The sequence below is a fragment of the Megalops cyprinoides genome, chromosome 10 (assembly GCF_013368585.1).
Source record: "Megalops cyprinoides isolate fMegCyp1 chromosome 10, fMegCyp1.pri, whole genome shotgun sequence".
Classification (NCBI taxonomy): domain Eukaryota; kingdom Metazoa; phylum Chordata; class Actinopteri; order Elopiformes; family Megalopidae; genus Megalops; species Megalops cyprinoides.
In genome coordinates, this window is record NC_050592.1 from 9,523,057 (window position 1) to 9,546,341 (window position 23,285).

Below are 23,285 nucleotides of genomic sequence, written 5' to 3' on the forward strand. Positions count from 1 at the left end.
ATCTACTGTGGCTTGTTCTTATCTGAAAGGAAGAATGAATAAAAACTGCATGATGCTGGTTTGAGAGACCGCATTCAGTATACAAAGAGAGACAGATAATACTATAGCATGTGTGATGTTTTTGTCTATTCACAATCCCAGGGAAATAAATTTCATATTTATATTTTCCGTTACATGGCCCTGTTAGTCGCCGTCTGTTTGCTGTCCTTCTCCATGATCCGAAGACCACGGATGTTGTAATGTAATGAAATATAATTTAAACGGGATGATCGAAATAAAAGTGAGCCGCTGTCAAAATACACGCACTGTCTGCATTTTCCTCTCCTTTTCACTTCATTTTCCTAATTACATTTTAATTTCCCCCTATTTCCTTCATACCGTTATTCTTATTCATTTTTTCACAATCTTCTCCTTTTTTGTTGCGCCCCTCATTGCATTCTCTCCGTGTCATCGTCTATGAAAGGCATCGGGACCCTGCGATCGTCACCTCAAATGACCAAAAAGTGTATCTGCATCAGGTGTCGAGGACTGAAAATTACTGATAAAAGTACAAAATGGAACATTTACTAGCCCGTGTAATAGCTGCTTAATAGCACTCAAATGCGTGCCTTTGAGGAAAGAATCAAAGCATAACTCCTTAGGCAATATTTGATGATCTTTGGACAATGGTCGCTACAAACGGAGCATTCTGGGGGTGCATATTGTCACAGAGTGCAACAGACCCGCCCTTCCCCCCCTGCTCATGCCTCCTTATTACAGCGTCTGTTCATACTATGAAGATACACTTTCGTGAGACTTACTCGTCTATGAAGAGGATTATGTATAGTTCTTAGAGTGTTACATTTGTCAGCCATTCTCTGAGAAAGAGAGATAGAGAGACAGAGAGAGATAGTGAGAGAGAGAAAGAGAGAGGGCAAGAGAGGGAGGGAGGGAGGGGGATCAAATGACATGGTTTCCTGTGAGTGTGTACTACTATGTGTGATGAGCAAGTAATGTCAGACCAGAGCTGTGCACTGCACTGAACACATCAGCCACTCTAGGTAAGTACAGTGCTGCTTTTCGATCGGTTCTCCCACCATTTGACAGAAAGGCATGTTCATTGATTGAGCTCGTGAGTGGTGATGGGGCAGTGAGCGAATAGGCAGTGGTAGCTTACTGACAGATGCCACACAGAAATGGCGAGGCCGTGGAGCTCAGAGGGCCAGAGATAAACACAGGAATATCAGAAGAGGGATATGAAAAAAGGAAAAGAGAAACATACTGATAAAAACATTAAGAAAGATTAAAAAAAGAGAATGGAAACCAGGTTGAAATGAGAACAAGGAGTGATGATTAACAAGGCCTTGACCAAGGATTTGCTGATGTTGAGCATATTATTTCATCATAATTCTATTAATAATACCTCTATGAAGAATATATGCCGTGGACTGTCTTTTAGATTTGAAATTCAGCACATTATGAACAGGGATAAAACAGAAGTGCTAGCCACCAATAACAAACGCACACTTAACCATGTGTAGACCAGACTGAATTGAATACATTTCGCAGATCCAAGTGCAATCAAGTAAGACATTTTGAACATAACTGACACTGAGAGGAAATGATACCATTTTCCCATTTTCATCTATTCTGAAGCAAATACTTGATGTTTTATTCATATGTTGATAGAGCAAGGTTAAGAAACATTTTATGTTTTATGATATGTTTCACTGTTGACAGACTTGAATTGTATCATAAAATCCCTATTAATACCAATACCATTTTCCCATTATCATCCATTCTGAAGCAAATACTTGATGTTTTATTCATATATTGATAGAGCAAGGTTAAGAAATGGTTTATGTTTTATGATATGTTTCACTGTTCACTGTATCATAAAATCATAATACATTCATCTCATTTTTGTGTATGTGTAGTATAGTTCTCTCACAAAACTCAAGTCCCACTTTATGTTACATTTACATATGAGATGGCATAAGTTTTAATATTACAGACACACAGAAATAACAACAAGGTGTTAACATTAGTGATGAGTGTGTGAGAAACACAATTTACACATACAGCAGTGAACATTTCTCAAATGTACAGACAAGGATGGCCTTGTTTTGATGACCTGTTTCTGATACCTTGTACAGTCGTAACACACGGAAATGTATCCTTTGTGGTAATGACCGTGACATAGCACAGACAGGCAGGAGTATGTCCTGTGTGGGCCGGGGGGGTCAAATGACACCTTTTTAACAGGCCTCTCTGCGTGTCCTAATCTATGACATAAATTGGAAGGATCTTAATGTGAAATTGCTTCATATCATAGCTACGTCTTTTGGGATTATAATCATTTTTAGACTTTTTTTTTTATTATTAATCAATTGCGGCCTAAAAGTGTATACAAGACAAGCTGTTATTCAGTTGCAGTAAATTTAGGCATTTAGGCATACATGGTAGGCTTTTTCATTAGTTAGTATGTAGATTTTATGTCCTATATTGATATAATTTATAAAACATCGGGTTTCGGACTGAAATATGCATGTCTGTATGTTGATATATTTATAGAGATTATTGATAATATTTGTAAATCCCTGCTACATATTTACCTTCTTTTAAATGATCAATCTCTTGACATTTGTCATATTGCTTAATTTGCTTAAAGCTCATTTTAGACATTTCACTATGGACCACATATCGCTCTCATGAAAGTTATCTGTCAGACAATAGGAGGATGGGCTGCTATTTGTTGAATGTCACCATGCTGAATACCTGTACATTGTTTGCTTGGCCATATTGCCAGTGTCTGTCAGATACAGTATATTACACATGGAACAATACTGTGTTTGAGAGCTTAATTTGCGTGCATTTATTAAACATCATTTGCCTATGTTATTATTTTTGGGCAATTTACTGTGCAAGACACATTTTTAACGGTTAGTGTCTGTGCATCGGGATTTTAGGGGTCTAAGTAAAAAAAAAAGCAATCAATACAACAGCCAAAACACGACAGTAAAAAACGTTAGAATTCAGAGACTGGTTAGTGGTATCATATTTGATGGACTATTTAATGCGAAAGAAAGGGTTGTGTACCTGTACCTTGACCCATATCAGCAAAGAAATCACCCACTTGATTGTAAGGAGAACCTGCCTTTTAAAACCCAGTGTATGTCTGCACTTTCGGCTAAATAAATCATTGTTTGCAAGAACCGCAACAGTGTGAATGACCGTACAAGTTCCGATTTTTACAGGATATATTATGCCGCATATAACGGCTACCAAAGTTGCATAACAAGCAGTTTCTATACGCTGGAAAGTTTATGAACATTCTAAAATGCTAAAGATGTGTCCCTGTAGAGTACATATGCTAAATATTACTTAATTTTTACAGATACTGGTGTGGATTTACATGTCATGGCTGGAAGCGTTCATACAGAGTGAAAAAGCAGAGTACAGTTCTTATATACATTGTCCCCATGGTGGTTCTCTGTCAATAGCGACATTAGTTTGATTGCCAGCTAATGTTAGTTGCAGGGGGATATCGCATCATTCTAATATTGTGCAACCCTGTAAACATTTTAAGCTTGAAAATAAGGCATTTTCAATAATACTTCTTGCTCTTGATTTATTTACAGTTGACTTATTACAGGTTTCCATTTTCATATTATTTGAAATATACATACGTTACAAAGAAATATATTCTTATTCATAACTGGAAATAGTTGGGTCCCCCTTGATTATTATTCCCACCATATACTTGGATAAAGAATGGTTCATTTAATCTCTAAAGGTAAAAAAGTATCACCTTCGAGACTCATTCCACGATAGTTTAATTGATAATAAACATGATAACAAACACAGATGTGTCCCCACTGTGTGCTAGAAGGTTATCGCAAGCAAAGAAGTGCACTTATGACTGTTTAGTGGCTTAGGCAATGCCATGGTGGCTCAGATAGTGCTAACAGGTGACAGATAGAGTTTTTACTTGTCATGCCACTCCTTCATATCTGCCGAGGCAGCTCAGGCTTTGTCCTTTGCAGAAGGGTACAACAGCAGTGCTCCGCACATTTGATTACAAGCCTAGTGTACCCTTACATAGTGCCACCCATGTGGAGGTCGGGGGGCATTCACCTACATGCCCACTGCTGTGCTTGCCTTGAGCCTACAATCAGTCAAAGAGCAATAATGACAAAGGTTTTCAGGTTGTGTTGCACCACACAATATCCAACAGCTTGTTCACCGTGTTTTCTGCGCTCTGGACACAAGCGCACTGTGCAGTGTTTACATACCAGACATTGTCATTTATCTGACTGTATGCTTCTATGTACTGTATCTGATCATATTATAAAGACCCAGCTCTTTCAGCTCTGTGAAGTATTGGGCTTGTTTACAAGTACATCTGCCTCGCCAGTTTGGGGATTTTGGTGTCTACATTTAAAAGCTGACGTAAAAAAAGGACAAACACTGTTGAATCTCCTGAACACCTGCCTGAAACGTTACCAGCGTGGTGCCTTTCTTTGTCACATTACCTAAAATGCGATTGTTGCCAAATTCATTTCTATCAGTATTGCATTACAGCTGCTGAACAGACACTCTTATCCAGCATGGTCTTACATAGTTCACAGTTTTCATGTTATCTATGTGTACATACCACTGTATATCTGCTGAGGAAATTTCGCAACTTTTTGGTTACAAGCCCCTGTTCGGTAACACCACAGCACACATACGAGCTTGCCTATATGCACATTATTTTTTTATTTTTAGTCAGTGAAGGACTGCATATATGTAGAATAAAAACAAAATTAAAATGTATAATTTGTGGAATTTTATGTCAGGCTGGAGCTAATGCAAGACGTTATTAATTTGTTTCTGAAAGATTTTTTCAGGTGTGTTTGACATCAGTTGTGATAAAATGGGGTTAAGCTCATAAACAATGTATATCGCTCACTAGAGGACACAGTCTATCCTCTATGGCACTGGGTCCTTAGCTTTGAGGAATGCGTATAACATTAATTTAAGTCTTACACAACATTTTCACTTATTTTAGTAGCAGCCCTTTGTTTTTCTGTGAGGGTGTTAAAACTGCCTTGTGTTCTGAGGAAGAGGCACACAGTCATGAAAAGAAGGATTGAAACCTTGGAAAACATGTTACATCCACAAAAGCGTAGGAAGGATTTATGCTCATCCAACCTTAGAAAATGTGCTCCGTCCGAATAACACGGGGGGGTGGTTGCATGCTAATCAAATTAAAGGATTGAAATCCTAGAAAAAGGTGTTCTGTTCAAATAGCACAGAGGAACACTGCATACTAATGAAATTAAACAATTAACAGCCTAGACAAAAGGTGCTCCATTCAAAAAAATACAGAGGAAGGCTGCATTCTTTTCAAAATGATCATTTTTAATCTGTACCAAAATTAATGTGGGAATAACAGAGCAAAAACTGGCTCAGGGTATTCAGTTTTTTATTATTATTCTCTCTGGGAAATGCACTGTCCAACATATTCAGTGCTTTGTGACAATTTCAATTGTAAAAAAGCATTATAGAAGAACTTTTCCCACCCTTTCCCACAAATTTAGCTTGTCCAAACTACAGCTGTTCTGTTGTTTTGGAATTGAGGGGTTACCCAAGACCAGCTCCCCCAGGGGAAATAGTAGGGTTAAGCACAGTTTTTTACTAAAAGCACAAACAGAATTATTATTAACATTAATTAGTTTCTTTATTTCTTTTCTTCGTTGGAATATTTTACTAAGTAGACATCTAAGGCCAGTAATGTTCGACGATTGAGGAGAGCTACTAAAGGTCAAGGTGGACCTTGACCTGTAGTCACAGATACAAGGTTAATGCAGTAATAAATTTATCAGCAGCATGTTTTGGGTTCCATAAACAACTCTGCCTTTCGTACACTATTGGTTGTGACCGACAAATAGGACATAGATTTAATCTTATTTGGCTGATAAAACCATGTGTCACTGTGAACATTATTTGGTGCATAATGATATAAACATTAATAGTAATAACTGCATTCATACAGTATCTGACGGATCTCAAAGGACTTCACAGTGAGGGAAGGTGATTCACCTTAACAACTTTCACCTTAACAACAAATGTATACTACCCACCTAGGTGATGTACAGCAGCCATTTTGCACCAGAACGCTCACCACACCGCAGCTGCAGTGGAGAGGGAGGGAGTTATTTATCCAATTAAAAATGTTGTTATATGATCAGATTGAGAGAGCCTGAAGGGTAATTTGGACAGGAAGAAGTAACATTACGTTAATGGTAACTGAATAAGACATATTTAATAGTCTTATTCCACTGCCTCCTTATGAGTAAGTTAATCACATAATGGATTTGTAAATGTCCGCATTGCATTTGTACGAGTTCATATTTTGCAGTGGAAGTTGATATGATGAGATGATGTCTATGAGGGTCATTTTCAAGGTCATAAACATAGCAGTTTTGAATTGAAATGTCATTCTAACACTACATTTATCGTAATGTTATTTTGAAAGGTTTTAAGATCTATCTTAGCATGCCTCTCGGAATCTGATAGTGGCAGACTGATTACATTCTATTTTTGGAACTAATATTTCTGTATTCCAGAAGCGGACTCAAAATTTTCTCAGTAAACATGAGCTTTATTGTCAATAGCGACAAAATATGATATACATATAAATGGCAGCAAGAAATCATTCCCCGCTGGGGCACTGCTGCTGTACCCTTGGGCAAGGTACTTAACTCACAATTGCCTCAGTAAATATCCAGCTGTATAAAAGGATAACATGTAAAAAAATGTAATCCATGTAAGTCACTCTGGATAAGAGTGTCCGCTAAATGACAATAATGTAATGTAGTGTAATAATTTTGATACTTTATGGCTGCAGGTAAGTTAACCATTATTTTCTCTTCTCATTTGCTGGTAGTCTTTCCACCATATCAAAACAACTTTGTTGAGCTGAGTGTTAAAAGGGCTATGCCTGTTACCTCTGTGTTTATTAGAACATTCATTCATGAACTTAAGAATGGCAGAGCTGAAAGTGTTTAGATCTGGAGTTCCCCTGGGGTTCTCAGTTCCTTCACACAGCTTGTCACTTGACCTCACCATGGTTTCAAGACATTTTGGCTTTTACTTACTGTATGTCACTGGGGTATTGCTCTCATTAAATAAAAGACAGCTTTATTAAGTGGATACTGAAGTTGAGTAGCCTTGTACACTGAGTGTAGGAAAGCTTGAACATGTGGCTGATGAAACCGAGCATGGTGAATCCTTCTGTGAATTCAGAAATTTGTAAATGTTTAGCGAGGGAGTATCTTTTAAAAACGAGACACAAGGATTCCCTGCTACTTTCGGAAAGAAAGAAACATAGACGTCTGTTTGTCTCCTTTCTGCACTGAGAAACTGAAACATTTTTTGACGTTTCTTCCTCCTTCTCGTGTTTCCATTGTGCCCTATACAGTGCTGACACACACCAAATGGTGATAATCTATTACAATACACACACACACACACACACACACACACACACACACACACACAGGCACACACAAATACACGCTTAAACAGTAATAGCACAAAGCACTGCAGTGTGAATCCAACAAGGATTAACTTCTGTAAGTTGAATAAAACATTGGGTATGATGTACGTGGATATATGTATTATTTCAGTTATACCAATACACACATAAACACACAGACACACACATACACAAACACACGCTCACACACACGCAGTCATGACTCACAGTTTTAACTCATAAGTTCCAGTAGGGTATGCACATTCGTTTTCATTCATTCATTTATTTCTTCCTGCTAATATTAAGCACCTCATTGAAATGTCACTGATTCCAGCCCATTTTTGGTTAGCGGAAGGGTGTATCCAGTAACTAATGCGAACATAGAATGAGAGAGAGAAAAGTGGGGGTGTGGTTATTGAGCAGGGTTATGATTGCAAAAGATCATGGTTTTGAGAGACGTGAAATATTGTGAAATGCCAAAAACACTCATTTTCGCTATCTGAAAACCAAATGTCATGAGTCTGGGTTTGGCCGTCTTTCTTTCCATTGACATTTAACTTGTTTATATTTTCAATGCTATGCAAATACAGAACATGGTAGTTGCATAATTCTGTCTTAAGAAAGTCATTTTAAAAGTGACATACAAAAAAAAAAAAATTAAAAGACAGGATACATACGTTTCTCTCACTTACCCTGTGAGTTTTGCAGTCTCTGATTCCTTCACCTGTTAACATCCATATGTGGGTTTTTTTTTTTTGTAAAACCAGTGGAACAATGCATATACAAGTAGCCAGGGAACTCATCTGAAGTGGTGGGGACAGGAGAGAAAGGGAGACACAGGCTGAGAGTGAGAAAGAGGGGGAGGACAAATTGAAAGCAGGGGACATCTCGAAAGTCTCCCCCTCTCTCCTTTGCTCTATTTTTGGTCTTTTCGGTTCACTTGTCATCCTTTCAGTTGCCACTGTGCGGTACCTTCCCGCCTTCATTAGGCTGTCTGACTAACACGGAATCCCTGCCCAGTGGGGCTTTTCCATTAGAAAGTGAGAGAGATACAGAGAGGTAGGAGAGGATAAATTGTTGCTTTACGCTTTGCTTTGTTTGCCTAAACATTGTCATCTTTTACAATACGGCACAGAGAGAGTCAATGCATCCAGCGTGTTCGCAAGGTAATGGCTCACCTGGCAACCGGGTAGAGCAGTTTTAACCCAGAGCGTGAGAGAGGCCGAGTCCTTTTCATGGCAGAGAAGAAAGAACGGCAGAAAAACAGATCATGAAAGAGGGGAAACCTCAGCGAGAGAGATGTGAAGTGAGCGACATGTTTGTTTCGTCCTTCATGTGGTTTTTCTCCTCAAACCGCCCTCACACTCCCCCTCACTGTGCCTTCCCCTCTCCTGTGTCAGTTTTATGTAGTGTCCAGCAAGTGGCTTAAGGTCCTGCAAGGGGAGATAAGTAGTGTATACTATTCAAGCCTTGAGGACGTCTCTGTAAAGGGACATCACAATACGGTTTCACTGATGCTTACATGCCAGTATCGGCTGCAAAGCTTTAGTGAATGTTGAGGAGTGAACACTTTAGGGTGGCCTTCCAGCGCTACTAAAACAGGATCAGTGTAAGAAAATGGCGAATCCCCCAACAGTGAGAGGGTAGAAGATGGCGCTCCCAGCTTCCAGCATAGTGTCCAGAAGGCTGGCGTGAACCCGGGCAGCGTCGCTGCGTTGGAGTGACATGTGTGCTACAGAGGGGGGAGGAAGTGCTCATAGAGGGGCTCCAGATGGCGGGTGTCGTGGCCCTGTGCATCGAGGCCACGCAGCCGGAGCTGCCCCTCGCAGTGGCGGGGGGGGGGGAGGGGGGGAGCACTCACGCTCCTGAAACACAGGTGTGCAGGCGACACTGCAGAGCCCCCCCACCCAGCCAGCCACACGGCCCTCTGCATCTGTGCTGGGGTCGTTGGCAAGGCGCCATGGCAACCAGATGCTTCGCAGTGGCGGAATGCTTAAAGACTGACACTTAGCTTTTTGAGGCCGTATCTTTTCGCCCTCTCTCACGCATTTTTATCGTTCACATTTTTTGGATCTTCAGCTGTTTACGGCTCTATCACCTGAAGAATATGAAATTGTTTGCCCTTGTGGAGTATTTTGTCTGGAAAAAAACTTATCTTGAAAAATCTCAAAAAATTATCTTGATTTTATCAGTGTGATTCTTAAATAGTTACGTCCTTCGGCCTCTTTACACAGGTACAGATGCCCACTTGAGCATTTTTGTTTTTCTCCGTTCGGAAAAATTAACTTATTAGAATTCTGATTTTGCATGTTGTGACTTATGTGTTAACTATTAAATTGTGAAGACAAAATTATCCAGATTAGACCAGATGAATTTGCAAGTCTGGTCTGGATTTCCCGCATATGCGTGTTGCGGCAGGTCAGACAGTCCACGCTCAAATAACTATATTTTAAATGGATCTGCACCATAAAACCCTGTTGAAAACCAAAAATCCAAGGTATTAATGTGAAAATAATTACAAATTATATTGAATAAACCATTTTATGTATTCATGGTAATAAGGCTCAGTTAGGTTTTGCTCAGTTGCTGAAATAGGTCGCTGTCACGGCCTAACAACATGTCCAACAAGAAATATAATCAGGAAATCTTTCAATGGAATATGATAGTTATGCCCTATTCATGACATGTGAACAGACATATTTCAAAGTAATTTTGCTGCATTAATGGTGGGTTTGGAATTATGAGTGATCCCCTTATACAACATTAAGTGTGATTTTATGAACAAGTTACAATCCTCACGTAAGGTCATAATATATCAATAACATAAAGTGTATGTAGTTTTTACTGATATATCTTCATACATTTAATATCATATTGTAATTTAATCATAACAGTGTTGTGTCAACTACACAGCTCTTGAGTAAGGTGGTTAAGTCCAGCACAAACACAGAGTGATTATAACATTGCGCTGTTCATTCATAGTCAATTTTTAGAGCAGTCTTTACGTGAGAGACATTAAATGGCCAAGAATATCATAAAATCCATCTTCTAAACTTAATCTAAAAGGATTTCTGATTCTAACTGGGCTTTTTTGCTCGGCTAGTTATGTCATCACTTGTTGAACTATACGTAATGGATTCAGGTGCGTCAAAGCGGGTTAGTCTAACCCTCACTATATCTTAAAACAGAGATTGAGAGTGAATCGTATGCTCTGATATTTTGTGATGTGATCTAAGTGATTACAGATCCTCTATAAACAATATGAAACACCCTGACATCTCATTTTTCTGAAGAAACGAACATGTCAATGTTACTTTTACATACGCATGACATAGATTAATTACTGTGTTAATCAAACTGTGTATTGTCTACTTGAACATCTACAGTGCACTCCATAATATCATAAATTTAAAAAATTAATTCATTGTAGCAAATTACAGTTTATACAAATGTTATACCACTGCCATGAATGTAGTCATAAGTTCATAACCTAACATTAACCCTATCTGTACTGTTCAACTGTGAACCAAAGGGAATCACTTTGTGATAAAATTCTTAGGCAGCTACCTATAGCTTTGTTGAATATTTTTTTTATCATATTCAGGGCCACTGTTACACACAGTTGGTGTTCAAAGCTTGCATGACCTGGTTCAAACCTTCTAATAAAGATAAAGCATACTTACATCAGCAAAATATATGTTCATGCTGACTGTCATTTTTAGGATAGAAACAATGAAACCGGGCGCTTTTCCAAATACAGCACCTATTTTCACATCATGTTTTTATAACTTATTTGTAAGTATTTATACCAGTGTGCTTACAGAGTTATTACATGATAGTCAAGGGCCGGATGGAAAGCCGTGTAGAAAGCTAACAAATAAACTGTATAATGCCGAATTTGTAATTCAGATGGTATTCTTATCCATTTAAAAACTAAATGGATAAAAAACTAAATCCTTAAAATCCTTAGAAGCCATTCATGTGACAGAAAAAAACATTTAGTTTAAAATACTGAATACATAATTGGTAGCTAAGCTTGCCTTATATCCTTGCCTAGATATTGTATTACGGGGCCGAACACAGATTGTCAAGAATGTTAATATTAATACATAAAGTTGGTGAATAGTTGCATATCTGACATTAATAGGTAAAAATAGTGAAATCCATAGTCGGACTCGAAATAAGTTGAACAATACAATTTGAGTTTTACGCTTCGTTTGTCTTGTTACTTAAAAACGCAATGGTTCTAAGGGGGCACGTACGATACACACTTAACAATGACATATAATACAGGAGTATTCAAAAATGACTGTGCTCACTTTTAGGTTAAATCCAACACTGGCTCTACATTTTTATTTATGTCTTCAATGGTAAAAAAAAAAAAGGGGCAAAACCGTTGGAAAAAAATACACTTTTAATTCTTTTCGTTTATATTTTCAGATCACTAGCAGTGATTTTTCAAGTAAAAATATTATTGCTATTATTCTAATTCTAATAACGGTAATGGATCGCATGACTTCGCAGTAACTAATTTGATTACCCTAAAGGCAAAAATTTTCCATGCCTGTTTTGACCAATCACACATCCCCGATCGCCTTGAAGAAACCGTCCAGATGGTTACGCCGGAAGTCCCTAGCCAATCAGAAAACAATGCTGGATAAGTGACCAATCATGCTAAGGGGAGGTGTCAGCCCTGTTTAAATAGGAACTCATTTTTTTAAGCGAGTAAAGATATCCGTTCAGCATTTGAAGGTTGTAGTGGGACATACCGATGCGATACAAACTACCCTTACTTGTGAGTATACTGTGACACTTACTGTCAATGATTACTTTATTGACAGCGTTATTTCTTTTGTTTTGGTTACCTTTGATAATGTTAATAATTTGATGATTTCTATGAGATTCATGTTGTGAATGATTACCATTCCTTTAATTGATTAACATTACTTTTTTTTTACAAAATATTGTGTAAAACGCTTATCGTGTCATTGCATGATAATAAATACTTTATAGCAAATTTATATAGATTCAAATATCCATATATAAATTTGAAAGCTGTGTCACTAACTACATGTCATTGTGATCAAACGTCAGTCCACTCTAAGGCCTGTTGGAGCTGCTCAGCTTATGAGCGTAAATGCTTTTGCATTAAAGGTCTTCATTCTACAAAGATTTTAATGTATTCATAACTTGACAGTATACAGACCAGTTCTACGTATATGCAGAAGTCTAATTTGGACCAAAGCGTGTTTTTTTTTTGTTGTGCTTGCGGACCAAAAGAAAAACTACAAGTCACTAAAACCTGCTTACTTATTTGTGTTCTTATTTATTCCACAGTAGAATTACTCTCTGTAATAGTCATCTGTGTAAATAGGACGTATGCTGTAGGTCTGGGACAGAATCATGTCACCGAAATATTATACACCACACTACCTCAAACTCTGTCAAAGGTTTCCTATGACAATGTATTTAATGCATTTATGATTTCTGGACAGTTTCATTCTCATGTTATATATTTTACATCATTTCAATATATATATATATATATATATACCCAGTATACTTCCTATGTAAATATATATCCTATTTTAGAAGTAGGATCAAGGATATATGTTAATTTATCGGATGGTGTTATAAATCAGTAATAACAGATAAGAAATAATAACACTAGCTTAGCAATCAATCAGACTTAGCCTGTATTTATTCCACTGCCCTGAGTTTGTGTACATAGAGAGGCCTGGGAATATGGTGACAGCTAGAATGGCACTGCAATTTCTCTGAAGGATTCTGTGTTATTCCCTCCCCTTCACCTCTCTTGCCGTTTTCTGTTTAACCTCCACTCTTACCACAAGCATGATCATCTGCCGCTCTCGGTTAGCTGCTCAGGTGTCATCTCTCGCTCTCTGTATCTCTACATCTTTTCATCTCTCTCTCTCTCTCTCTCTCTCTCTCTCTCGCCCTCTTTCTCTCTCCTTCTCTCTCGCTTCCTCTTTCTCGCACTTCCTATTGCTACCTCTTCACCAGCTCTCAGTTCGTCTGCCTCTCTGAATGCAGTACATTGGGGGGTGAGGGAGCTCAGCAGATAACAAGCTGGTGTCCGATCAGTGTAGTACAGAAAAAAAAAAATGAACAAACGTGAACCTGGTCAAGATGAAGTGAGCCATGGGGTAAATAAAAAGGAATAAAGACATCGCATTCTCAAATTTAATGAACAGGGGCTGGTGCTAAAATACTGAGACTATGGGTGAGACAGTGAATGAGAGACAAAGCCTTTTAAAGATCACATTATCTGTCAAGTAAGGAGGGAATCGTTATGGACATTGAGTAAGGTATACTGTAACTATCGCTTGTGAGCCTAATTCCATTGATAAACAATGGTAATAAAATCCGATGCCAGGGTATAAACTGTTAAAAAACACAAATACAAGAAAGAAATGAGAAAAAATAGATAAATGGGGCATTCTGCAGTTCACAGGCAGAAGTCTTCTTGCTCTGTGACCACAATGAACTTCCTTAAACAGTGGGAGGCAGCGAAAGGCAGAAAAAGAGGGAAGGGATGGAGGTGTGGTGTAGTGGTATAGATACTCATACCTGCCGTTGAGTTTTATAATTCTTCTGATGAATGTGGATTACAGCGCGTGCATTTGGTGTAATATGGAAAGTGGTTGTGGATAAATCATGAAACGAGAAAAAAAAATGCAGAAAAAATTGACTGCACACACACACACACACACACACACACACATATACACACACTCACATGCACACACACACACCGACACACACCAGTCACTGTACAGACATCACTGCGGCGTGTGCACATCTACAGTAGCACATACGACATGGGTGAAGTCAATGTGGGTGTCTTTTTTTTCTTCACCTTCTTTTCAAGTGTGGAGAAATCCGCCTTTCGTGGAACAGAGAAGGAAGAGGGGGTGTGAGGGAGAGGGGGAGGTGAAGAGGTGACGGGATAAGAATCTACATCTCGCGAAATCAGAGCCCACCACTGAGCTCTCTGTGTGCCTTCTTCTGACTTCTAAATCAGAGCCCACCACAGAGCTGAGTCTCTAGCTCTCTATGTCTCTTCTTCACCTCCTCTGCTGTTAGAAAATCTGAATCAAAGCCCACCTCAAACCCCATCTATCATAATGATCACACAATCCCTCTTTCTCTTATTTTTGCTCTCCTCCCACCCTGTCTCTGCCTTTATTCTCCTTATCTATTTGTGTTCTTCCTTTTTTCTATCTTATCTATCAAAACATTTTTAATTATTGTCTTTAACCTAGTTCAAAACCGTAACATTGTGACTGTTTTACAAGCTTAAGTCAGGGAGAGTAATTCAATTTTGACAACTGAATTTATGATTTTTCAATATTGTGTAATTTTGGAGCAATATATTTTTAGATAGATGAAATCATGTAAGTTGAAATGGACATGCAATGCATTTTGAGAGGTAGTGAGTTACTCTTTGTAGTGTTGATAAGAATTTCCCATTTCTTAGTTTCGTTCTACAGGAGCTATTTTATGTTAACCTGAAGGAAAACAAAATCTTATCAATTTTTGTTATCAATCGCAGTTTCTATTTACTATTTGGTTTAGTTTTATTTGATAGTTTTTTGGATTTTCAAGGAGCAACTTGGTGACTATGTAAATGTTATGTTAAATGTGCTCACATGTGAATAAAAGCAGCCGCTAAGTGATAAAAATGTATATGTAATCTACTGAAAATGGTACCTCATATTAGACTTTCTGTGTAAGATACAAAAATAATATCACTGAATTTGGAGTTTTGTTATAATGTAATCATGAGCATTTACCAGCATTAGTTCCACATATTCTCTGCAGTACTACACCATTCATTACTTGATAAAATGATTTATGATGGTCTTTTTTTTCCTTTCAGCGCCAAGACAAAATGGAATATTGTTCAATGAAATCTGTAATCTTCATCACCACGGTCATATTTACAACACGTGAGTTCGCAACAGCAATTCTGGAAAAGTACAATTGTCTTTTTTTAATATTGCACTGTGACAGTGTCAGATTTGGTCATTTGGTGATGTGCTTGTTGGAAATGAAATTAAATGAAATTTAATATGGGGATTATTCTGCTTTCTCTCTCAGAGGCTGCAGCTGAAGAGATTGTTTATGGACAGGTGGGGGGATCTGTTGTATTCCAGAAAAAATTAGAGCTGAGCAATCGAGCAAGAATTTTCTGGAACTTCAGGTCAGCAAGCGGAGAAGTTAAAAATGTGTATTCATATAACCCCATGGGCATGCTAGCCGCAGGTGAGTGACTGGGCTCTGTTTGTTTTTGTGTGAATGTATGTGCATGGTGTGTGTGTGTGCATGTATATATGGGTGTGTGTGTGTGTCTGCGAGTGTGTGCAGGGATGTATGTATATGGTGTCTAGGTGTCTAGGTGTCTGTGTGCATGTATACGTCTGTGTATGTGTGTGTGTGTGTGTGTGTGTGTGTTTATGTGTGTGAGTGTGTGTGAGTTTGGGGGTAATTGTGCAATCTGCCATTTGGATTCTAATAAACAGGACACAAATGTTTACCTGCTCAAGCTGCTGTCAGGTATAAGTAAAAATAACCATACTGAGTGGCTTTAGGGAGTGACATCATTTCACCCATATGTTGGTATGTTTGCGTCCCTTTCCTTCTCAGTACCTGTGTTTAAATCAAGTCCGCTTCAATGGCATCAGTATCATGTGAGAGCATGACCTTCTTCCTTCTTCCTGACAGGCTCGTGGATAAAGGACAGAGTGTCCGTGTTAAACGCAGGTTTATCTTTAACCATCAACAGACTGATACCTGAAGATTTCAGTGTCTTCGAGTGTGAGATACATGACAAGTCAAAGACAGAGAAGACTATATACAGACTATACAAGATCACAGGTAACCAGAGGCAGGTGTAATCAAATAAATCATTTCTTACTTTATTGTTTCAAGGTAAAAAAAACAGATCTGTGACTGCCATTTTATTCTAAAGTAGGATCATTTAGAAAATACAAATATGAAAATTATGACACAAGGTAGCCTACAAAATCATTAGTTTGGGAAAGCTATGAGATGCCTGAGATTCCAAAATGAAAAGTTTGGGTGGTGGAAGCTTATACTGTAAAAATCTTCTACACTATACCACTTATTCAACTGATGAGCAAAACAGTATCTGTACAGTCTAATTCATTCATGGGAACAACATAAAATATTTCAGTTTTTTTGCCATCATTTAAAAAAGATATTTTTACTCAAACAACCACTGGAAACTATGTTACCATGTTTGTTACCAAAAAATCTGCACTGTAGATGTAGTTCTTACTGAAACCCTATATAAAAAAAATAGTTCATGTTTAAATGCTCATTATAAAAGCAATGGTGAAATTCTGAATTATGATATTTAATAAGACTAAAACCATTCTACTTATTAACAAGACTAGACACAAGCACTACTAAAACTAAGTAAATTCTATTCTTACTTTAGGCCTGGGTCAATCAAGCAAGTACCCATTTTCTACCAAAAATAAATAGATTTTATTTAAAGATTATATTGATTATATATATATATATATATATATATATATATATATATATATATATATATATATATATATATATATATATATATATAATCAAGATACAGATTAGTGTTGCAGTCAGAGAGTAACACAGAAACAAAACTTCCTGTGTGTTGAAGAATGAGGGTGGAGCGACATGTATCACTGTGTCGCCACCCAGTGTTCAATGTCTGCATTGCATGGCAAACTAATTATGGGTTTGTTCGCTAAATTCTCTGATCGATGCAATGTATTAGTTAAATAAATAGATATTAAACATTAAAATGCATAAATACATAGATAACTTTATTTCCATTAAAATGATTCATTTAGTTGAGTTTGGCAGCTTTTGTTCTGCATACATTTAATCCCTAAAAGTACTCATTTCTGCAGTACATTTGCATATAAAAACATTTTTTTATTTTCTACTGTTTTAACGTGTTTCAGCCTTTGCTTTCTCCTCCCCCCTCTCTGTGTCTGTCTCTCTCTCTCCCTCTTCTCATTGAACTTTCCTTCTCTTTCTCTCTCCATCAGTCCCACCCTCCACTGTCCTCCTGGCCACGCAGACTCTTTCACTGACCTGTGATGTAGAGAAAAGTCCAGCTGAGACAAGTGTAGTGTGGACGTCCCCTCGGGGGACTGATTACACCAGTGAAAAGACCACAGTGAAAAATGTAAGTGAGCAACACCATGGAGTTTGGAAGTGCAAAGTCGGCTACCAAGGCAAGAAGGCCGAAGCCACCGTCTCTGTCGCTGTCGTGGGTGAGTACCCCGCACCCATTGCCTTCTGCCTTTAGGGGTCTTGCTCTCTCAGAGAACAAACACTCTACAGGATCTTGCTCAGGGCTACCGGGGGCGGCAGTGTAGCATAGTAGTAAGGAGCAAGGCTCATAACTGAAAGGTTGCTGGTTTATTTCCCCGCTGAGACACTGCTGTACCCTTGAGTAAGGTACTTAACGCACAATTGCCTCAGTAAATATCCAGCTATATAAATAGATGACATGTAAAAACTGTAACCTATTTAAGTTGTTCTAGAAAAAACAGCATCTGCTAAATGCCAGTAATGTAACACTGGAGGATTCAACCTTGAAGTGGGTTTTCCCTTTTCCTACACTGTACTGTGTCAGATTAGACCCTACTAGGCTAATAAAAGTTTTCAACTACTTGTATTCAAGCTTCTGTGAAAACTGAGTTTAACGTTTTAATTTTGAACTGGAGTTTATATTGTTATTGTTTCATTTTACTAGTTGGTTTTTTTTACAATGATTGTCAATCAGTTGCTGCCCCTCTTGTGCTACAGGATGGCAATCTGTCAATCTATTTATAACTTTGCAGTCTTTTACATTTAAAATTTCAATTATTGTCACCATTTTGCACTTAATTTCTGTGTTTCACCTCGCCAGGTGCCCTTGTGTAATCTGCAAATAGCACTATAATGAATTAAATCTCTCTCTCTCTCTCTGTCTCTCTCTCTCTCTCTGTCTCTCTCTCTCTCTGTCTCTCGTAGATTTCTCCACCTCTCTCCCCCAGCTCATCTACACCTCCCGGAGCTTCACTTCTCCCCTTCTCCTTCCCTGTGCCCTGCACTCTTGTCTCGAATCATCACATCTGTCACGGTTTAAACCCCAAAACGGTCAGTGGAGCTTTACCCCCTTTTCAGTGGACCCCGCCCAAGAGGGGCGCGGCGCTCCCCCGCCGTTTCTGTCCCTCTCCAAGGGGTCCCCACTGCAATGGCTTGACAGTCAGGGCTCCTGGGTCAACCAGTCGGCCCTGGGGGAGGGCCTCGAGTATTGCAACTTCTCCATAGTGAAGCACATCGGGGAGGAAGGGGGGATCTACACCTGCACTCTAGGCTTTGAAGGTGGAGTGACACTCAGCAGGAGCGTGCAGGTGGAGGTGTTGAGAGGTAAGTCGGTGTGATCCCTCCCACTTCTCCCCCTTTCTCTTTCTGCAACTAGAAATGATTAGCAGCATAGCTTGTCTTTAATGTTTTGTTGGCCTGAACTTCATTTTAGTATATATGTCTCTAGTTTTTATTAGTTTTTGCATTGAAATAAAGTGAAATATTTATAGATTTGAAATACAGTGGAAACTGCTTATAGTGATCGCGTCTGCCGGGGTGAAATTGATCACTATAAGCGAATGATCATTATAACCAATTTTTTTTCTTTCTCTTTGTTTCTCATGCAGATTACCATCTAATTGACAGTTGTATATTTATTACATGAATATAAAGTAATGAAACAGACAACGTAGCTATTTACTGAATTTTATTGACTCTTTCGAAATACAGTACAGCTGTTTCAAACGCTTTTCAAAATACAGTACTGTACAAATTAAATTACTGAACTTTGTATAATTGAAATACACTATAATACAGTACAGTACTGTATATAAAATATAGCTTATTGTAGTCCAAATTATAATTAGGCTATAGCCCAAAACGTAAAACAGAACTGAAAATAAACTGTAGGCTATCAATGCCGAAGTGGTAGCAGAGTTTGAAATCAAACTTATTAGTAAAATATTCATCCACTTGACGAGGGCGGCTTCACACACAGGTGCTTTCCCTGTGTGCATTCTGCCTCCATCATTAGCAGCCAGGTCTGTTTCTCGTTGGTTGAGTAGACTACACAAAGTAGCCTGAGGAACACCAAGTTTTGTTGCTGCAAGAATTACTGTAGTTTTGATTTTTTTTTTTCCATATGTTGTCATGTATAAAAATTCCCAAAATGAACACTGTAAGCGGACTACTTGATTACTATAAGCAAATTATTTAAACAGTATTTGTATAGGAATGATTCTGTCCCAAGCTTTTTGATCCAAGCGGTTGATCACTATAACTGTGATCTCTATAAGCGGTTTCTACTGTATACTGAAATATTTTACACGAGCTTCACTTGAGTGTTTCATTGCTAGGATCCAGGGAATTATTTTCATTATCCTACAAGTTGGCTCAGAGGGTTTCTGCTTTTTGATTAGCTCTAGAAAACCTTTGTGCGGTGCTTTGTGCCAACCTTGGCTGTAAAATGCACTGTGATGCATTTTACTCTCTCTCTCTCTCTCTCTCTCTCTCTCTCTCTCTCTCTCTCTCTCTCTCTCTCTCTCTCTCTCTCTCTCTCTCTCACCCTGTTTCTCCCTCAGTGGAGTCATCCCATAGTAACCCCGTACAGGAGGGCCTGGCTGTCAACATTACCTGCACCTTGGGCCGACCCATACCCAGTGACCTGGAGGTGAAATGGACGATCCCTCGCTACCCCTCAACGATCCTCTCCAACTCCCTCAGTTCATGGATTCTGTCCCACCCCGGAGTGCGTAAGAAAGATGAGGGGACGTGGTTGTGTGAACTGAGGAAAGGGTCCAAGGTGCTGACCAGTGCATACACGATCCTGAGGACAGGTGAGGGGAGAGAGGGACTATGGAGAACGGGGCCGGGAGGATCGGTGCGTGGGCAGGGGGAACAGAGCAGGGTGCTGAGGGAAACAGAGAGAGAAGAAGTGGAGGATTGTTGGGGGGTGAGGAAGGGGAGTTTGCTTGTATTGGGAATGCAGCGTGCGGGTATAATATGACCGTGCAAGAAGTTGGCAGTGTTCCTAGCGTTGACGCTTTTGTGTGATTATACAGTGCGGGCACCTGTGAACGTTTGGCTCTGGGTTTCGATAAGCGGGGCAGTGGTCGTCCTCGTCCTCATCCTCATCCTCATTGTGATCTTCGTACGAGGACGTAAACAGGTAAAGGCACTGTTCTTACCTCACACAGTGTCATCTATTATTCCTATAATGATCCTCCACACATGCATATGCGCAAAAGTAGTTTCATCTTGCTTGAAGAGGTCATAAATAGGGAATAAAGCAGTAGGAGTTTGGATCATTTTCGATGTGTGAGTGGAGTTAGTGCATTAATTAAACCATTAATTTTGCTGTGAAAAACAGTACTAGCGATATTGAACTTGTCTTCTGTTTTCTTTTTACATGGTACTGAAACATGAATGTGATATGAGGATGTAGGCCTTAGACAAGACATTTGCTACTGAGCCAATTGATTTTGCTACAATATCATCCAACTACTATAGCCACATAACAGTTAAATAATGTTATATGAGAAATGACTGGCAAGTCAATAAAATCAATACCACCTGGACATTTTCTCTGGAAGAGATTACACTATAAGTACATTACATTGTTGGAATTTAGCAGATGCTCTTGCTCTTACTGCTGCAGTAACTCTTATATTAAAGTAGTCTAATCCCTAGTAGAATTAGTTTAGCCAATCAGGTGTATGTGGCTGATGACAGTAGCTGGTGTTTCCCTCACACATAACTCAATGGTCAGTGGTGAAATTTTAACAGCAACAAAAGTCCAATGCCCCACAATGCCTCCAACAACCCACTGAGCAGAGCTCATACACCCGGACTGCAAACAAGGAACAGATTACACTCACGACTGCACAGTCTTGCGCAAAGCTGAGACCTCTGACTGTGCGGTTCAAAAGCTGCAGAGTCACCTGCTGTGCTGACGTGTTTTGCTGAGTCAGCCTTTCTGGGAAGTGATTACTCAGCACATGACACATCAGAAATTAAGGAACATCCTCAAAAAATCCATCAATTATGTCATCAAATGAAAGCATGTTGGGTAACAGAAACATTTTGTTCTTTGTCCATAGAATTAATTGCTAGCTTGCCAGTTATGTACATTGGCATTTAAATCACATCACAGTAAATGCCCATCAATTTACGTTTATATAACATGTTTCATGAAGATCATGTCTTTTGTTAATTACCACTAAACCAGCCTTAAGTATTATTACAATATACTTATATTCATAGGAATATGTATTGATATCTTCATGCTTTATTTTAACATGTATTCATGTGGATTAGAAAAACAAGATCTATTTTTCAGTTTGTGCACTCCCAGTTCAGACTGCTATAGGTGCCAGGTACGTGTTGGGTTTGCCTGTGTGGCAATCCAGGCTGTCACTGTTGGTGGGTGCTGGACGTTAACATGCGTGTCTGTGGTCTGTTTCAGAATATGATGTTTAGGCGGAGACGACGCAAGATCAAATACTGCCGCTGCAAACAGTCAGTACCTCCCTGCCTGTAGTGCAGTCTATCTCCTTCACACCTGACATCTATCTCTCCTGCTCTTTCCCACTTTTATCCCCGTGCTTATCTCTTCATCTTTGTGCGTTTCTTTCTTCTCTCATCTCTCCGGCTTTGTGGCTGTGTGCGCTCTCCTATCTCCTCTGTCCAGATCCTCAATCCGTTTCTCCTCTACACGTTCCTCTGTGAAAGCGTACCCTCTGACTTAAAAAAAAAAAAAATTCTCTTCCCATTGATTTCTTTATCGCCTTAAATCCCTCTCCCAGAATTCTCCTTTTCATCTGTTTTTTTTTAACAACCGGTGCCTTCCTAGTAATTTCACAGATCCACATTCTCAAACACAGTTGTGCGTTTGACACGTATATTCTATTTTGTTTGTGTGTGTGTGTGATTTCAACATTATTTTTATGAGATGCAGCAGACAGCAGTCTGTTGCAATGCCTGAAATGACTCATGTTGCTCTACTGTACAGACTAACAGAGTACAGGGAGTGCTTAGGGATCAGTGCCATGACACAGTTTTCTCTCTTCCTCTGTTCCCCGCTCACTGTCTAATCTCTCTCCCTGTGTTTCAGCCCTCAAGTAAAAGGATTCTACAAGAGCTGAGGGATCAGTGGGAAAAGAGGAACTGCCTGTTTCAGAGGACACTTCAGTTTTGTTGAATAATGTATATACATACCCATGCATTGATATATATTTTCTTTTTATATGTGCATTGTATTACTACTTTAAGAATGGAATAAAACAGATAACCGTTTAACATTATAGATATATGTACATACTTTTGATAACGTGTTGCATTTTAACCTGTATTTTCTGTTTTGGGTTTTTTTTTTCCATTTTTTATTAAATTCAAGTAAATAAATAAATACATATTTTCTGGACAGCCATTCCCAGAGACTCCTTCTCATTGGTTGATTGTACCTGACATGTCTACGCATTACCCATGTTACACTGCTCTCTTGCTCTATCCCACGGTCCTCCACAGACAGTGTGGTGTTACTCGAATTTGTATGAAGAGTCCAGAATTGCAAAAATGCTCTCCCTCACGCTGCTGTTGATCTGAAGCAGGCCTTAGTCTGTGTCGCTCTCTCTCTCTCTCTCACGGGGCCGCCAGGGAC

General features: G+C 38.9%; 1 protein-coding gene across 3 annotated transcripts; it reads left to right on the plus strand.

Annotated features, from left to right (window-relative positions):
* The first annotated feature begins 1,018 nt into the window (after nucleotides 1-1,018).
* On the plus strand, nucleotides 1,019-22,840 carry cd4-1 (CD4-1 molecule). Of its 3 annotated transcripts, none has more exons than XM_036538195.1 (10): nucleotides 1,019-1,040; nucleotides 15,408-15,477; nucleotides 15,629-15,793; nucleotides 16,253-16,405; nucleotides 17,599-17,826; nucleotides 18,572-18,970; nucleotides 20,209-20,463; nucleotides 20,689-20,795; nucleotides 22,092-22,144; nucleotides 22,740-22,840. In XM_036538195.1, exons 2-10 carry the CDS (start codon nucleotides 15,420-15,422, stop codon nucleotides 22,768-22,770), a joined length of 1,449 nt encoding a protein of 482 aa, XP_036394088.1. In that variant the 5' UTR covers nucleotides 1,019-1,040; nucleotides 15,408-15,419; the 3' UTR covers nucleotides 22,771-22,840. The 3 variants fall into 3 exon arrangements, with proteins under 3 accessions (XP_036394088.1, XP_036394087.1, XP_036394089.1); XM_036538194.1 differs by lacking the exon at nucleotides 1,019-1,040 and adding an exon at nucleotides 12,247-12,299; XM_036538196.1 differs by lacking the exons at nucleotides 1,019-1,040; nucleotides 15,408-15,477 and having other exon boundaries at nucleotides 15,589-15,793.
* Nucleotides 22,841-23,285: the final 445 nt, after the last annotated feature.

Bases quoted from the DNA above. Each gene is read 5' to 3' on its own strand.
- cd4-1 (XM_036538194.1), top strand. From the start codon at position 12,276: ATGCGATACAAACTACCCTTACTT. The intron at 15,794-16,252 runs GTGAGTGACTGG...TCTTCCTGACAG, and splicing joins CATGGGCATGCTAGCCGCAG to GCTCGTGGATAAAGGACAGA. The intron at 16,406-17,598 runs GTAACCAGAGGC...TCTCTCCATCAG, and splicing joins CAGACTATACAAGATCACAG to TCCCACCCTCCACTGTCCTC.